This window comes from Lytechinus variegatus, chromosome 2 (assembly GCF_018143015.1).
Source record: "Lytechinus variegatus isolate NC3 chromosome 2, Lvar_3.0, whole genome shotgun sequence".
NCBI lineage: Eukaryota > Metazoa > Echinodermata > Echinoidea > Temnopleuroida > Toxopneustidae > Lytechinus > Lytechinus variegatus.
This window is the reverse complement of record NC_054741.1, coordinates 71,557,910-71,577,306: the sequence shown is the minus strand read 5'-3', so window position 1 is coordinate 71,577,306 and position 19,397 is coordinate 71,557,910. Positions and strand designations below refer to the sequence as shown.

At 35.3% G+C, this 19,397-nt stretch overlaps 1 protein-coding gene across 1 annotated transcript; it reads left to right on the top strand.

Annotated features, from left to right (window-relative positions):
* Window positions 1-2,306: 2,306 nt before the first annotated feature.
* On the top strand, window positions 2,307-9,075 carry LOC121409624. The gene is made up of 4 exons (XM_041601529.1): window positions 2,307-2,853; window positions 5,505-5,648; window positions 7,173-7,625; window positions 8,297-9,075. The coding sequence occupies exons 1-4, from the start codon at window positions 2,796-2,798 to the stop codon at window positions 8,644-8,646; spliced, it is 1,005 nt and encodes a 334-aa protein (XP_041457463.1). The 5' UTR covers window positions 2,307-2,795; the 3' UTR covers window positions 8,647-9,075.
* The last annotated feature ends 10,322 nt before the right edge of the window (window positions 9,076-19,397 follow it).

Here is a 19,397-nt window from a genome sequence, read left to right as displayed (position 1 = left end):
CAGGGTATTTATAATGCACACATATCCACCTTGTTAGGTGCTCAAGGCTCTCCTATATTACCCGGCTAAGCTAGGCGTTCAAAGCGCACGAAGTTTTTTAAGGAATTACTTCTACCGGTACCCATTCACCTCACCTGGGTTGAGTGCAGCACACTGTGGATCAGTTTCTTGCTGAAGGAAATTACGCCATGACTCACGACCCTCCGTTTCAAAGTCCGAAGACTAATCCACTGGGCCACAACGCTCCACATATCGCTTGTAAATATAAATATGACATAAAATTCAATTGCAAGTTTTATGCTTTATGCCAAAACAAAAGATCGACTGAGAAACACATTTTGCAAAATAACCAAACTGTCATCAATCAGATAGAGAGAGTGAGGGGGGGGGGGGGACGTGGGCAGAAAGAGGGAGAGAGATTGGGTAATTTCGTTTTATGCTACCTCCCTTGATAAAAACTCCTGGGTTTTTAGGACCCCGAGGTTATAATTTTTTGCTCAATCACTGATATAATTCTCATCGTCTGACCAAGTACACAAAATGCTACTACTTCTCAGTTTACTGCTGGTTAAAATCGACCATGCATGTACTGTTTACAACGCATTTTCTATATGCTATTACAAACCTTCCCGTGGTGCGTTCCAATAATACCAGCTCTTGTTTATACGCTTTATGCAATTGCTAACAAGTACGATCAACTTCTATTTTTTTATATTAAACAAATTCTTCATTTTACTACCTCTGTGTGCTCATTCTATAAACCTTTATTTTCCCATTTTTTATGGACTCTTTTCTTGGCGCCGGTCTCCCTATCTCATATCAAATCATCGTCTTTACTTTATTGTCCAGGCAACGGCACACTTATTAGTATATTTTCAACAAATTTAACTTATAATCAATTTTGTTCTTGGTAATGCCACGTTTTATATTTCCCGTCGTATAATATGATTATGATTCTGCTTCTGGAAATATATTTGATGTCCCGTCCTCCTCCCCACCCCCTCCCACGGCCAGTTAATATTATATAAATCTGACACCAGTGCTTGATCAATAATTCCTCATCGGTTTTAGTAAATATCAATGTTTTATCAATATTATTGAATATATTATTTAATTTTCTTTAAAATGATACCCTACATGACATGATTATTGTTCACATGGAGGTGCAGTGCCTCGAAATGTGGGGCAAGGTCAAACTTCAAAAGTTGCAAAGTGACACAATATTGAAAGTCACTGTTCTTTTTTTCAGTGGTGATGATTGGGTTTCTCAGCGGTTTCTTTTAATTATTTTCATGCACATTAACATCAACATTAACATGAAATCAAACACACCTCTGCACAAGCAAAAACATAATAAACAAACAAACATGCATGGGTATTTCAAACCACGACTCAAACCATGTTATCTCACAGAACCATCATTACAGAAGCAGGGGCTTGATTTGAATGGATTTTCATCTCTATTTTTTTTTCTATTGACGCAGACAAAGGATCATGTTCTATTTTCATGGTATTGACCATTCAAGACTATTTCTGCTCGTTTTGCAGCTTTTCAATTCAGACCTCATCCAACACTTTTGAATCCTGCTGTTTTCGTGATGGCATGATCATAAAAAGAATGGTATCATTTTAAAGAGAATTAAAAGATCTTTTGAATGATATAAAAAATGCATTGTGTAAAATTGAGAGTTGGGAGAAATTATTGTCCAAATACAGATATCCAAACTTTTTTGAGGGGTTTATAAATGAAAGTAAAACACGTTAGAATATTTTTCTGATGTTCTGATCAGAGGAAATCGAGAAAGGTCTTTCAGAGCTTAAAGGGGAAGTTCCCCTGAAGAAATGTCCGTTGCAAATTCGCAGAAAAAGTTGTAACAAATATTGGTGAAGTTCTCAAGAAAGTCCGCTAAAGATTAACATAAGAATTTTAAATTTTGGATTTGTAACGTCATAAACGTGTAGCTCTCCCGTTTGTTATGCATTATGTAATTCATAGATTTCATTTTTTAATTGTTCGTGACTTATTTTGATTTTTATTGTGGGAACAGGTGCAAAATGATATTTTATTGATATACTAAATTTGCAGTAAAAATCATTTTCAATTATCTGAGAAAATGAAATTTCAGGAAAGCTGCTCGTATGTGACGTCACAAATCGAATAGTTAAACTTGTAATAACTTTTTTATTCTACTATGTATTTTTCTCAAACCTTCACCAATATTTCTTTTTTTCCTGATATTTTTACAATAACCCTTTTGTCAGGGTGAACTTCCCCTTTAACCCACATACGCACACACACCCACACACACCCTATCCCTTCCACATGCGCGCGCACACATAAGTACGTAATATACTATCTTGTTTAGAAGACGAAACAGCCGCCAATCTGCCTGTTAGCGGACGTTAATCAAATAACTCTGGTTTGATCATGAAACTTTGTGAGAAAAATAATTTCCTTCATATTGACTTTGAGCTGTGAAGTAAAGTACAGCATACGCAACTACCTGTATACTCTTTGGACCTGCTTATATAATTGCTGTTATTGAATATTTGGACAAAAAGTACGCTCCTGTATTGGCAAATAATGATTTACACAATGTCGTATATCTTTGATATCGTTCATACCGTACATGCAAATTATAGTATCAAAAAATGAGGAAATATTCAACATATGGATTGAGGATAGAAGAATATATACAGATACACAGCATTCTCTTGTCTTCACTGCTACACTCTCCATCAATGTACATACAAGGAACATCATGCGGGCTTGTTTTTTTTCAGATGAAGATTGAATGGAGATAAGTCCTATACCGAAGATGCTGACTTACATTTTATTCATTTACCTCTCAGGTAAGTTGAAAGCTGTAGATTTCTTACGGATTAGAGAATTTGGAGGTTTATGGGGTAAGGATGTTATTATTTATAGCGTGAATCCTTTACGGTAAATTGTCAATACGTCTCCTGTTATCCCGTCCACTCACTACATGGTCTACCTTAATTTTGTCTAATGCCATTTTGTCCATCAACATATCGTCTACCACCCATTTCGTCCACTCACCATTTAGTACCAATAGCAATTTTGTCTTATAATCAGTTCGTCTAACCGTTTCGTATACCACCCATTTAGTCTAATTCCATTTAGGCTAATGCCAACTCGTCCATTAATCAGTTCGTCCAATGTTTATTTAATCTAATAGCCATTTCGGCTAATATGTCTATCAGTTGGTCCAATATCCAAATCGTGTACTTATTACTTAGTTCAATTGCCATTTCATCTTATTATCATTTCTTCCACCTCCCATTAGGTCCAATTATCAGTCGTCTAGCAAACAAATCGTCTAATAACCATTTCGTCTAATTCCCAAATCGTCCAATAGCCATTTTGTCTGACACAATTACGTTGCGTTATCCGAGCAGGGACGGCGAAATGACTTCTTAATTATGCCTTGAAATTATTGCATATAAAAATTATTTTAAAAAATCATGATGATAACTAGGCATTCTATCAGGAATGGAATGATGCGGTACAGCGATACAGCCCCCCCCCTCTTTCTATCACATCATGCACACAAAAGGGGGGAATGGAGTGGTTAAACATGATAACATTGAAATAGGGTCCTTTGATTTGAACCATCATTCATCAATATAACAATTGTAATTATAACAATAGTAATAACTGTAATAAATAATGATGGTAATAATAGTAATAATTATGAATGGTAATATAATCATAATAATAACAGCTACTGGCGGCACAAATAATAAAACAAAAGAGGAGAGAAAAGTGGGAAAGAAGGGGGAGAAAAAAGGAATAGGTGAAATACGAGGACGAAGACAAGTGAATAAAACGTGAGGGGAAGACCTGTAAAATATTCATTCTCCATATCATAAAATTTTCGCTAGGTCGTGCTTCGCGCTGGCATTGCCTGTTGCGTGAGATACATTATCTTGCCTAAGAACATTATTATAATGGAGCTTGAAATATGTGTGTAGTTTTAAAGTCAATATATACAAACATATTTGTGCTCGAGTACCAAGCTTTTATTATCATGCATGGTTTAACATGTGATATTAAAGAAGTGCTCAGTAAAATGTGCTTTTTTTTAAGGTTGTCTGAGTATAACAAAATTTCAGCTCGCGCTCGCATTGTATTATTATGTGAAGTACCTATACCCTCTTCATACTCTGTTCAGGTCTGAAGCATTTTTTTTAATCGAGCACTACGCGCTTGCATTTTAATTAATGAGATATGTATAATTTTGTATGAATTCTTACAAGAACTTAAAATCCTACTTCGTGACAGTTGGTCAACATTTAGACTCGCGCTCGCATCGATTGTTATAAATGATTGAACAATCATGCATCATGTTTATGATTTCAAAAAGTTTCCGAAATATCCCATTATAGGCTTATTTGATTAATGAGATACATATACCGCTCATTATTTTTTTTGTTTCTTGGAAGGGCAAGTCCTATGAAAACAGTCACCTCGTAGCTTTATTCCTATAAATCAACCTAAATATATAATAATCTCATAAGCTATAATTTTTGGGAATTTAATGTATTTTGTTCTGAATCCATTCTAATCAATGTTTGTGATCCTGAACAAGAATGTGTATATGACTAAAATAAACGGCGAACAGAATTCTTTAATATACGATCTGGTCTGATCGAAAAGGGACCTGTTAAGGACTGAATGCACTTACCCTTGAAGACGATACATACTTCAACAATCAAATTGTGCGAGCGCGAGCAGAAATGTTTGGATATTCTGATCTGAATGGGGATAATGTAAGCTACATGTAGAAGTAGACTATTGATGATTGTAGACGAAATGAATATTGGTCGAAATGATGATTAGCCGATATGGCGATTGAACCTATGGTGATTAGACCAAATGATTGTTAGACGAAGTTGGTTTAAACTAAGTGACAGTGGATCAACTGCAGTTAGACCAGATGGAACATAGACGAAATGAAAGTAGACTGAGTGGTCATTAGACGATTTGCCTTTAGACCAGTTGGCTATTTGACAAAACGGTAATTAGACGATGTGGATATATAGTGAGCCAACTGATGGTAGACGAAATGACATTAGACCATGTGGTGAGTGGACAAAATTGCATTGCAATACACCGTCTTCACTCCTATTCATGTAGTACTATATTTAATTTTTAAGTGTTTTTTCTTGTAGTTTTAGAAATTAACAGCATTTTTCTTATTAATGATCTTTTCGATGAATAAATTGTATCAGAATGATAAAATGTAAGCTTTACCTGATATCTATTTGTATCTACAACTAAAAGAAGTATGAATAAATTGTTGTGGCCAATAAAGCGATACAGATAACATAAATTTAGGCTATTCAATTTGATATAATCTAGTAATGAACTGGAATACCAAATACTGACATGCACTTTTGCAGGATTTATCCAAAATTAAATATAATTCAAGATAAAGAAATTGGAATTGTTCAATACTTCAATTATCCTAACTGTATAGCTATCGCACATTCGCTGGAAGCTATGGTCTCATCACCTTGTGCGCAGAATGAAGTAATCGGACACTACAAAAAAGATCCATACAGGTCCTTTGGCAGGGGCGCATCGAGTCATGGTGTGGTCAAGGCTGTATGTTTAAACCCAGGTAAAACCTACATGAAAAAAACTCACTCTAATTAAATCCTAATGGACAAGTAGCACCATAAATAAAATGAAACATAGGCTTGAAATTTTTTTTCTTCCACTCGATTCAGTTGATCTTTTTAAAGAAAGAGACGTGTCATGAGTGGCTTTATCGCATACATTCGTAATTCCGAAGCTTCGTAAGTCCGAAAACGAAATGAGGTTCGTAATTCCGAAGGTTCGTTAGTCCAAAAAACAAAGTGAGGTTCGTAATTCCGAAGGTTCGTTAATCCGAAAACGAAATGAGGTTCGTAATTCCGAAGGTTCGTTAGTCCGAAATTGCCATGATTAACGAACCTTATTTCGTTTTCGGACTAACGAACCTTCGGAACGAACCTTATTTCGTTTTCGGATAAACGAACCTTCGGAACAACAAACCTTATTTCGTTTTCGGACTAACGAACCTTCGGAACATCGAATCTTATTTCGTTTACGGATTATCAATCCTTCGGGATAACCAACCTTCGGAATAACGAACCCTTTTACGTTTTCGGTTAACGAACATCGAGGTATAGGCAAATTACGCGTTTCGGTATTACGAACCTTCGGAATTACGAAGTGTAACCGGCTCTATTATATCTGGATGTTAATAAAACGGCAAAAAAAAATGTTTCAAAGGAACGACTGACAAGGATAATATACTCATTTTCATGGACAAACGGTGTTCGATTTTTGTCTTACGAGACGCCCACTCGCACAGCTAATCAAATTATGAAATTAATCACTTGTTTTGTCCAGTAGATGACAGTATTATAAATTAAGATGTCCATTTTGAAGAATACTAAGGGTTATGTCACTAATCAGAAATTTATTAATCAATAACCTCTACTGTAAATAATACGTTGCCCCTCAGAGTGTGTCACAGTGTGATAACAGCGTGGAACACAATGTGGAATCACATTCACACTGTTAAATAATTATGAGCATTTCAACAGTGTGAATCACATATTCACATAGTCGACCATGTGAACACGTCACGCTGTCGAGGTGTCCCACAGTGTGAAAATATCTTCATAATATATTGTTGATTCGTTTCCATTTAAACAGTGTGAATGATATTTTCACATATTCGACATTTTGAACACACTGTGATCACACTGTCTGAAACTTCGTTCTTTCTGGAATGGACTTTCAATCCTTCCTAATCATCATAATTATTTCGTTAAAGCCCCCAAATTTATCTTGTGCAGTTGCACTTCATTATTGCTGTGATAACGTGGATCTCCTGAACACAAAATACAATTAAATGGGTTATTCGTTTCTTAATTAAAGTAGAATTAATTTGTTTCTCCTTGAGCAAATTATACGTCTTTTTTAAAATAGAAAACATCCTGAACTCCTAGCTCCACCATTTATTTCGTTGATATTCGTTTCTCATTGATTTGTTTCACTATTTTTTCTGATCTTCATTTTGAAAATTAAACAAATTTAAAGCAGTAAAATAATTGACAAATATATTATTAATCTTACTCTTATTCTTATGTAGAGGAAACCGAACCCAATGAAGAAGAAGGGCTTATAGACACGATAGCCAGACCAACAGATATGGCGGAAGTTTCTGTTCAACGCCCTCGGAAGATAAGCGATGTTCGACTTGTGAAGGTCAACACAATTATTCCACATGAAGGATATGTACAGGTCTTGTACATCGATCAATGGCAGTTCGTATGTGGACGCTACTGGAGCTTTCATCAATCAATCATGACCTGCCATAGCTTAGGCTACACATTCGCCTTGCCGACATCTGACGGCCAAACGAGCTACAGAATGACCGAGAGTGCAGAAGAAGTCCCTGGAATTTTACACCTGATTTGCCCCGGAAGAGCTTGGAATCTGACTGAGTGTGATGGTCGACCTATCACCAATCATCAGTTTTTGTGTGAAGACAACAGGGTTGCCATGGTTACATGTGAGCGAGAGCATGACCATGATGACGAAGGTATCGTATCCATTAACAATTAACGTACCTCGACGATTAACAGTTTTCTTGTGTTTTTGTAGGTTCGAACTGGGAATATTTACGTCAATTTCTTTTGAAAGAATGATGTTTACAACCCTTTTCATTATACTTCGTCATAGTTCGAACATCGAATATCCTTTTTTATTGGTTATCACCAAAAGGAAATTTCATTTCACAAGGCTTTATAATCACATAAAAGTATAAAAGAGTGCAATACGTAAATGCAATTAGGTTTGGGTTATTGGTTTAATCTGCATATAGATCAATGTTTAAAATAGACGGGGCCGACACGCCCCCCCCCCTCCAAATTGTCAGTAGTCATCATCTTGGGCAATTGAAGTTCTATAGAATATAGTCATTCAGCCTGAACTTAAATATATCAATTCCGATCTGCGTCGGAATTGCATTCCATTGTAATACAATTCAGTGTTTTTAGATGCGTTCCCTCTTTTCACAGTGGGATCTGATGCGTTCCCTCTTTTCAGTGGGATCTCCAATCTGGTAGACTTATAATGCATGGCTGGATATCTCCTAGAAAAGTGACACATTTAATTATTCTGCACCTCTACTTACACAACAGCTCATCCAGACAGGGGATACACCTAATGCTGTGAATCTAATTGTCTACAATTTTCCTTCTATCACATTAGATGAGAATGGTTGCCTATGTAACCCATGTTCGAATGACAGTCTTTGCATCCCAATCGATGTTCAACCTCGATACATCTGCGCATGCTCTGATGGATCTGAAGGAGACCAATGTGAGACGAGTATCGCAGGACTTGGGCCAGGAGTTGGTCTAAACGATTCAGACTGGGAATCTTTCTCTTCTCCCTCTTTATTGGGACTTGATGAAGAAGATGGAGCACAAGAGAATGGAACGCATCTTACGCCATTTACCGGGAGTCGACACCGGCCGCGGGGTCGGCTGCATGCTAGATTTCGACGTTCACATCGACCCCGAAGGCATCGAACCCGACCCTGGGGATTTGGACGTTGATCATCGAGTACCGAATCTCGGGAACAATCTCGGAAAATCGTACTCAGTCCGGGCAATTAAAGGCTGTCGACGGGATCATTATTGTCAATTTTCTTCTTTACCTTTTCTTTGCTACAAAAATTATAGGCTTACCTGTAAAGATCTACTCCTTTTCAATTCTGCTCGCCTATTTCCAAGTTTTGAACATGAACTTTAGGTCAAACACTTTGATAGCATGGAAATTAATCAAAATGCTATTTTCAGTAGGTATTCGTGGTATTTGTCGGAACGATGAATCAATCATTGGAACGCTTTTACTTAAGGGCGATTCCTGACTTCAAAAATATCATAAATTTCAACATCCTTTCAATAAGTCATAAGTAGTGTAATATTTTACTATGATACCTAAAAATGATAATTATGAGTTTCAACCAAAAGTAAAGTGAGATATAGTTGTTGTTGTTGTTGTTGTTTTTTTTTTTTGGGGGGAACAGTTGAACTTTCAATTTTCAATAATTTGCTGATTAAATAATAAAGTACAAACACTGCCTGAAACCATTATTGACAAAGCACGAGTACGGATTGAAAATATTGCAGGTCAATGGAATAATGTACATGTACATCGATGGTTTCGAATAATATCTACATTTCCATGATCCATAATAGGGGCAGCCCTGATTTTTCCGAACCTATTTTTGACAATGTCCCGTACGACGCATGGAAATGCAAAATTTTATCCTACGCTTTTATTAATGATGATGCAATCTTACAATATCAGTTAATCGATCTTTGAGCCATGGGTGATCGATTTATCCTATAAGGATCTAATTACTGCTCTTCATTTTTTTTTCAATAATTGTCCGATTAAAAGTTGTACACACAATATATACTTCATTTCATTGCAGAATTTGGACTCAGAAACTAAAAACAGTAGGCCTTTTTTAATGTAAGTAATTGATTTGACATTAACTGAACTGGGGCCCGTTGCAGAAAGAGTTGCGTTTAAACGCAAGTCAAAAAATCAAACGCAAGTCCCAAATGCGCGCTGTTGATTGGTTGAAAATCAAGTTGCGCATGATTTTTAGAGTTGCGATTGATTGCAACTCTTTCTGCAACGGGCCCCTGAACAGATATTTCTTTTATCTCCATAGAACATGAAATAGTTGATTCTAACCATTCTAATCATGTTAATTGACTTCACGTAGGCCCATTCTTTTGTGAATCCCTTTAGCTAAACTGGTGATTTTCACTGGTCAGAGCTGTGACTATAATTGACCACTATACAAACTGTGTATTGTAACTGTAAGCATGTTTATTTAAAACATATTTAGCGTTTTGGCGATTGATGGTTTTAAATGTACCGCTTTCTCTTAACAAATGTTACCTCATTTCTTTACATAATGATTGGGATATCATTTTAGAATGATCCTATCACATTTTAAGAAATCTAGCAAATAGTATGTTGTATCAAGTTTAAAGATTTCGTGGACTAATTTATTTTGGAATGAAACCTTTTAAATTCCTGCGTATTAACAAGGGAAATACACTTGTCAACGTAAATTTTGTAAATTTTCTTAAGTCTTTTTCTTCAGAATGGAAAATTGAAGGAAAATTCGTATATTTTCTATAGACATGGATGATCAATATCTAATTCCCAAAAGGAGCTAAATCCAGACAGATGATAGTAAAGCTCTGACAATTCAATCAACATTTGCACTTGATTATGTAAACCGATAGTCTCAATATAACACTCACAACAGTGGAATTTGATCTTTTATATTACATACATTCGTAATGCGTAATTTATGTATAGAATGCCTATCATATTTTCCATAAATGTTTACTTTTTGTATAATGTCATTGAATGATATTGTGTTATGTAAACATGTGAAGTTCAACCACTGGCTCCCAATCATTATCATCAAAACATGTGTATCCTATCAGGGGCGTCGATCCATTTTTCAGATTGGGGGGGGGGGCAAAATCATGAATCAATTTTCCAAAAGCGCTCGATCACACAAAACGAACAAACTCACACACATATGCCTATATATATGTGTACATATATATATATATATATATATATATATACACACACATCCCCACATATATATATATGTACATATATATATATATATATATATATATGTATATGTATATAAACATATCTCACCAGCAGATTAATGCGAGCGCGAAGCGCGAGCTGAAAATTTTGATATTTCGATCTTAAAAAAAAATTGAGTTTAATGGACGTTTTTAATGAAGAACAAGATATATCTATCCAACAAAAGATTATTGCAAGTCGAAGTGGGAGTTCTTTTGAGGTTTAGAACTGAAAATTGGACCATATTCACCTATTTAATCATGGAAAGTATGGGTATTTGTTATAGAAATGATGCGAGCGCGAAGCGCGAGCTGAAATTTTTGATATTCCAATCTGAAATGTGGACATTTTGAGCACGATTTTAGACGAAGAACGAGTTGTGTATCTCAATCTCGCTTGCTGATATCTGTGTCACATTACAATCTTATTTTATTTTTAGCACATGCGGAATTATTGGGGGGCAAAACGATATGTTTGCCCCCCCCCCAATATTTTCATTGGTGGGGCGATCGCCCCCCTGCCCCGCCATAATCGACGCCTCTGTATCCTATACAATGCTTTGTGTTTAAAATATCTGAATGCATAATTGTTTAAGATACGTTCTTTTTAATGCAACTTAAATTTTTAACCAATTTGTTTTCCCAGACTCCATTTGCGATAAATTTTATTTGACGTGCTCTGTTTCCTTGTCGAGCATGCTCAGACTTGGTCAAACTAGAAGCATTACTTCTTTTGAGATTAAACTCTTAAAAGTAATGGCCACCCCAACAGTGTTGATATGAATCTGAATGTAAAGCATACCGCTGACAATTTAATAAAAATCGGATGTAAAAAGAGTCGGCTTTGACATCTTATTTTTCACAAAATATTTATATGGACAATCCAATCATGTGCGATGAGAGAGACGAAGATGTCCCTTTTTTTGTTGTTTCAATATTATAAAATTTTTGTGTTCAGTCATCAAAGGTTGTCGACGCCTTAATCCGGGGCAAAACTATCCCGGACCCCCCCCCCGAACATGCCGGCATTGTGATCCATGAAGATCCGTGTATATTATGTGAACGGGGCCTAAAGGGAGGGGGTCGTTCTTAGATTTAAGAAAACCGTTTCCTTTATCTTGAAGATAGGAGAGATGTTGTTTTTATTTTAGTTTGAATTCAGGACATCATGAAGAATTTGACAGATTTTGGACGCTTTTATCTTTTTTAGATAACTTCAGGCACGTATTCCAATTAAAATTCAATTCGGTTTTATTAGATGTTCATGCTTAAAAAAATGCAATTTCGATTTTAACTTTGCAATATAAGGTATATATACCGATTCGGTTTTTTCCGTCCTTAATTCAATCTGTTACACCTGTACATTTAATTTCACTTTGTTGTTATAATGTAATTGCAATTTGGAACACGTACTTGTAGTAAATTACATATACAGTGTCATATAGGTGCACGAAACGATAATTTTACATCATATAAAAAAAATAATATAAAAGTATTTGAGAAAATGCAGAGAGGAATTATTCATCGGACGCTTAACTTGTAATCCGTTATTTTTCCGAGGGGCAAATCCCCTAGAATGAAAATAGTGATACTGCCAGTCCAACCGAGAATAAATAATACCCAAATATGTTTAAAAGAAACCCTGGTGTATGTATATATTTATTATCCCTTCTTGAATATCCGTCTAGTCGACCATTCTGGGTCGAATTCGTTCAGCCACCTTGCACAGCGGAATCTGAGTAGTAAATGCGCATCTATAAAGCGAGGGTTGACCGAGACTCTGCGAGAGCTCAGAATTGTTCACTAGGCAGAACTGACCATACTCTACATGTTTATTTCATTTGCCGTGCCAAGTTGAAATAGTGGAAAAGTTATCTTTTATCACGTGAGCACCAGTCAATGAATTTGAATGCTCAGGGATATTCATAGAAGGGATAAGATTTGAATTAATATGAAATTCACTTACCATAGTCAAGCTGTTCACTTAGATCCATAGCTGCGATAATAAAAAACAATACCATGTTTTACAAAATGCGGAAAATTATAAATCGTAAAAAAATTACGTGGAAAATGCTTCAAGGAAAGGAGCAACACCCCCCCCCGAAAAAAATCCCCTAAATTATGTTCCTGAATATTTAATCTTATAAATCAGTTTGACTTCTCAGAGTAGTAAATGCGCATCTATATGGCGAGAGCTCATAATTGTTTATAAGGCAGAACTGACCATACTTCATATTTCATTGGCCATGCCGAGTTGAAATAGTGGAAAAGTCCTCTTTTATCACATGAGCACCAATCAATGAATTTTAATGCTCATGGAAATTCATAGAAGGGATAAAACTCGAATCAATATGATATGTTCTCGAGACTCTGCTGCAGGAACTTCTTTTATTTTAAGGATAAATTTTCTAACAGTGCAGTCAATGAATTTGAATGCTCAGGGATATTCATAGTAGGGATAAGATTTGAATTAATATGAAATTCACTTACCATAGTCAAGCTGTTCACTTCGATCAATAGCTGCAATAGTAAAAAATAGTATTTTAGAAAACGTGGAAAACTATCATGAAAAAAAAAATCGTGAAAAAAAAAAATTACATGGAAAATGCCTCAAAGAAATTAAGGAGCAACAACTCCCCCCCGGAAAAATACCTTAAATAGGGTTCATAAATAAATCTTATGAAACACTGCCACTTCTCAGCCAATCCTGAGCGAATCACATGCAAACCCAATCCCCTTATTTCTCTATCAACATCTCTCTTTCTCTCCAACGAACACATAGACGAAAAATAAAAATGTACATTTGAATTTGATTAAATTTGATTGTTCAATATTAAAGAGAACTCCGAAGAAATAATTTTCCCAAAATAATCGAGGGCAATTAATCGCGCAGCGCCAGATCGAAGTTGATCTTAAAGGACAAGTCCACCCCAACAAAAAGCTGATTTAAATAGAAAGAGAAAATCAAACAAGCATAACACTGGAAAATTCATCAAAATCGGATGTAAAATAAGAAAGTTATGACATTTTAAAGTTTCGCTTAATTTCGCAAAACTGTTGTATGCACATCCTGTTCGGTATGGAAATGAGGGAACCGATGACATCACGCACTCACTATTTCTTTTGTATTTTATATGTTTATGTAATAATTTGATTTTCTCGTCACTGTCATGTGAAACAAAGTTTCATTCCTTTCTGAACACATGAAATTCCATTATTTTAACATTTTGTGGTTCAAGCAAGGGGGTCCTGATTGTCAAGTTCGTAAAAAAAATATTGTATAATTCAAACAATAAAAAAACAAAAGAAATAGTGAGTGAGTGACATCATCGATTCTCTCATTTGCATATCACTGAGTTGTGCATATAACTGTTTTGTGAAAAATAAGCGGAACTTTAAAATGTCATAACTTACAACCGATTTTAATTAAGTTTACCGCGTTATTCATGTTTGATTTTTCTCTATTTATTTAATTCAGCTTTTTTCTGGGGTGGACTTGACCTTTAATAATGTTGATCGCCAAACAGCAGCAACTCCCATCTTTTAACGTCATATTGGTCTGACGCAACCGGGGCTTAAACACTTTACCAACTGAGTCAACGCACTGGTAATACTCATCTAATCGCATAAAATTATGGGAAAACACCAGAGAAAGGAAAAACACCCTAAACCAATGTTCCAAAATTATAAATAATCATGAATATTATTGAATTTTCTTTCTTAATGAGTTGTGGACATTTCAGAGGATAATGAAATCGGCAATCGCAAGCGCGACATGGGATTGATGCACAAGTTTTAAAAATCAACATGTATTATGGTCTTCAATTTGAGAATATTTACTGGTTATTCAAAGGTATTCATAATTGAACTTTTTGAAAACAATCATGCTAAAGATTAGGTAAAGTATGATTGCGACTCACCAGAGTTGATTGCTGTATGAGCACTCAAAACAGTGGATTGGTACACACTGCAGACCAGTACCATGGTAATGAAGATGACGGAAAGACTTAACTTCATTTTGTTGGAGATGGACTATGCTAGACGAGACTGAATTCTGGATCTGTCGCTGAAGATTGAAATGCGATCAAGATTTGGGTATATTTATAAGGTTTTGTAACCCATATTCGAAATACTACAACACATTCGTCTCTACCAGAATATTTTTCAATTTTCCAGAGGAAATTGCATTTTCTATCATATCGTCAGATCTAGCCAGATGTTGTATTATGATAAGCCTTGAGATTTTAATTGTCTGTTTCATATCTTTCCGGCAAAGAAAATATATTGACTGATGGCGAAGTTAGCCTTGACTTCTTATAGAGGCAAACAACCTTTTCATGGATGCATTTCGTAAACAACCCCAGATATTTTTTGAACAACCCCCGATATAACCTGGGTTCCAAAAGAATTAAACTGATCAAACTTTACAAGGGCACTACACACATTCCACCCAGTCAACATGAACAATATTTTACACTGGTTGGCTTCTGCAAACACGCCGGTGTTAATTTAACACCAGCCTGGTATCTATATCGGAAAACACCACATAAGCGGTGTAACAACACCACTTTAGAATCGAACGGTTATTAATTTACTAATTGGTGTTGTTTAAATGCAAAATTGGTGTTGGTCCAACGCCGCACCGATGTTTTTCGACACCTCTCTGGTGTTTTCTGATATTGAAACTAGTATCAACACCAGCGTTTTGATAATTAAGAGCCCCTCACATCAAATGCTTTCTGAATCCAAAGTCTCAAACTGACAAGGGAGAGACCAGTGAAATAAGATGGGATTAACAAAGTTCTCGGTTATTACACATATCCTTCCATGGCATATTCAATGATTGGCTCAATCACAAAAAATTAACAGAAAATGAACATCAAAATTTTAAATTAATGGAACCAACTCGTATATCAAACGAGCTGTGACCTTTGACCTGAGGACTCCGAATTCGAACTTAGCCTCAATTTTGGCGTCATCTACCTACACACCACATTTTAAAAAAATCAATTAAAAAGGGAATAAAGCCTTGGCCATAAAATGTTGTGTTGGGAAGGAGAAAAATAAATTAAACAGAATAGTGAAAGTTTGAAGAAATCGGACAAGTAATAAAAAAGTTAGAGCTGCTTTAAAATTGAGATCACTAATACCATGTAGATTTCAAAATGGCAACTGTGTGAGTAACTTATGACAAGGGGCAAGGACAACTTTCCCATAGGCCATGTACTTTATTATCAGGGATTTGTGGTTTTCTCCTACACTGTTAGAAAAAATAAAAGAAGTTCCTGCAGCAGAGTCTCGAGAACACCTGTAATCTTACCGAATTGCGTAATAATCATTCTGTAAATTCATACAACAAGAATTTTTCTACAATTTAACAGAACAGGTCTGTTTAAAAAGGGGAAAAGGGTGTTTTATTCAAGGAAATTTTTAAGATTCCATACATCAAATACCAATTTCCTGTAAGATTACGCAATTCGGTAAGATTACAGGTGTTCTCGAGACTCTGCTGCAGGAACTTCTTTTATTTTTTTCTAACAGTGTAAGTACCAATTCCCCTGGGGCAGTAATCTAAATATAACACAGGTAATATATTGTTTTATGTTCTCATGAAAGAAAAATATAATTTGAAATAAAACTTTTGGGAAAAATTACATTTTAGCCATAATATGTATTGGAGTACATGGAAGATTAGTCCTTGCCTTACATCACTATGACATCACACATGCGGCCAATTTGAAGTCTCTATGGGTATAGTGATTACCAATATTTACAACTTTTAAAAATTCATAACTTTCTTTTTGTTTGTCCAATATTTTTCATCACCTTGTCTGATATTTCTTTTCCTGACAAAAACAAGTTTTTATTTGGGTTGGATTCCCCTTTAATATTTTTCGAGTTATTGCTTGGAAACCAATCGGGGGGGGGGGGGGGGGGGACGGAAGTACAGACGGACAGGGGCGACCCTGGGGATGCCCCCTCAGGACGTCGTCTGCGGGGGCATAAACAAATCTTTAAGGTGTTACAACAGATGAAAATTTGAATTGAGACGTACACATACGTTGCATATCTACTATATTATTGCGAGAAACGTCGGTGTACTTTACAACATGAAAAACATTATTCCACAAACCACCCTCGTCACACTGTACAATTCATAAATGTTACCCTACATAATATCGTACTGCAATATTGCTTACGCAACCTTTGCAAGAACTAACATTAGTACAATATATTTATTTACAGAAAAGGTTATTCGAATTTGTACTGATTCGCAGAATTTAGCACACACAAACCCATTATTCCATAAACTAAAGACTCTTACACTATTTGACATAAATTCACTTCAAGTTTACGGCTGATGTTCAAGTACGTTAATAACATGCTTCCAACTTCATTCCACAATTTGTATACAATTAACACATCTATTCATTCATACCCTCCTTCAAATTTTCACTTAATCAATCCCAAATTGCTTATTGCACAGAGATCCATAAGACACCACGGTCCCGATTTATGGAACTCTCTACCAGAGTCGATCAAAAATGTTCTCATTTAAGGCAAATGTTAAATCCATGTTATTATCAGAATTTTTCAAGTAAGTTTCCTGTATCATTTTCAGTTAAACATTAAGTCACTTTTCCTGTGATTTAATCATCACCAAATACTCTCCCATGACCACCACCACTACCATCATCATCATCATCGTCGTCGTCATCATCATCTCCATCATTGCATTCATTTACACCATTATCACCATCATCTTCATTCTTATCATCTCCATCTTCATCATAAAATTATGAACAAAATAACATTTACGTTCTGCCTTTATAGATGTATTTATTCATTTAATGAGTTTTATTCCGGGGTTGTCATTCTTTTAAGCAATCTGCCAATAATGACAATCCTTCTGCAAACTGTAAATGTTTGCTCATTGGTAGTAGATCATCTTTGTTTAGAATTACTTCTTTATCTATTATTTTTTTCTTTATGATCCATACAAATATCAAGTACCGATATATTATGTTTGTTACGTAATGAAAAGTTTATTGTAAACGAATGATATGAATCATGCATAAGAAAACTATAAATAACATCAAATCTAATCTCTACTGACATTTGCTTATCAAAAGTAAATGAAGCTAGCCTGTGTACATTTTTTTTCTGAGTGGAATTGTGAAGTGCCTTGTAAAGTTTGATCAGCTTATTTTGAACCAAGTCGAGATTATTTAAGATTTTAATATCGGTTTGAAAATGTTGGTTTCATAGTTGTTTGCACATGATCAGATCTAAAAAAAAATACTTTCGAAAAAACATCCAAATTGACTTTCAAATGCACTTGTGAGCCCATCAACGATTGCTAACGCGACAAGAATGATATCACATACATATTTCTTAAAGGTAGATTGGACAAATTTTCCTAGCAAATTGTACCCCATAAACAATACTGAGGCTCGTTCCAAAGACTTACAACGTTGGTAACTTGGACATTTTATAACTACCATGAACTGTGACTGTGATTGGCTGCTGAGCCCTGTTACACGCGTACATAGATAGTTAATCAAAACACACCTTAGTGTTTTGAGCTCTCAATATTTTAATTTTTAAGCGTTTTGCATTGTAATTATTATTACCACCGGGTCATAGGATCCATCACTTTCCACACATTAAGTTCTCAGTCTCTGCTCCCTGGAGAGTATCATTGCCAGGCAACCGTTAATCGGTGCTCCACTCTAAAACAAATCTTGGGCAAAATCCTCCGTGAGGGTGTCCAACCAAAGTTGGGCATTTCTTTGGGCATTTTTATTCATCCAGTGTGATGGAAATTTTGTCCATTCTAAAGTATATGCTACTTATTTTTAAACCTTACTGGAAAATGTGCTTCCCGTACTGGGTAAAATACTGACGCAAATTTGTTGGACACATAATTATCCTCTCGATGGTAAAACATTTTACGCACTACTTTCTACAATGTAAAATATGTCACTAATATGGCTAAGCGAAAGACCGGTTGTATGCTTCCACGACTAATACCTATTTCAGTTCCAAATCCATCCGAGAAAATTATAATGCGAATAGATAGAGAAAAATCAAATTAGGAAAACCCTTGCAATTTCATCAAAATCGGATGTAAGATAAAAAAAAGTTATGACATTTTCAAGTTTCGCTTATTTTTCACAAATCAGTTTTATGCACAACTCAGTGACATGCAAATGAATGAGTCGATGATGTCCATCACTCACTATTTCTTTTTGTTTATTGTTTGAATTATACAATTGTTTTCTTTACAGATTTTTTATGAAGCATATAGTATCAAAACAATGCTAATTCCTCACGTTCAGGGAGGAATTATTTTTTTTTTCAAATTGACAATGAGGAGAAAGTAGTTCATATTATGAAATACAAAAGAAATAGTGAGTGAATGACATCATTGGTCTCCTCATTTGCATACCGACCAAGATGTGATTCTGTGAAATTAAGCAAAACTTTAAAATGTTATAACTTTCTTATCCTACATCCGATCTTGATGAAATTTTCAGTGCTATGCTATATAGTTGTTGTTTTTTCTCTTTATTTTTACTCTTTATTGCTTGGAGTATAATTGTCCTTTCACGTGTAACCCATCATATTATATTCTTGTCTTGTCTCTTTTTTTCATTCAATTTTGT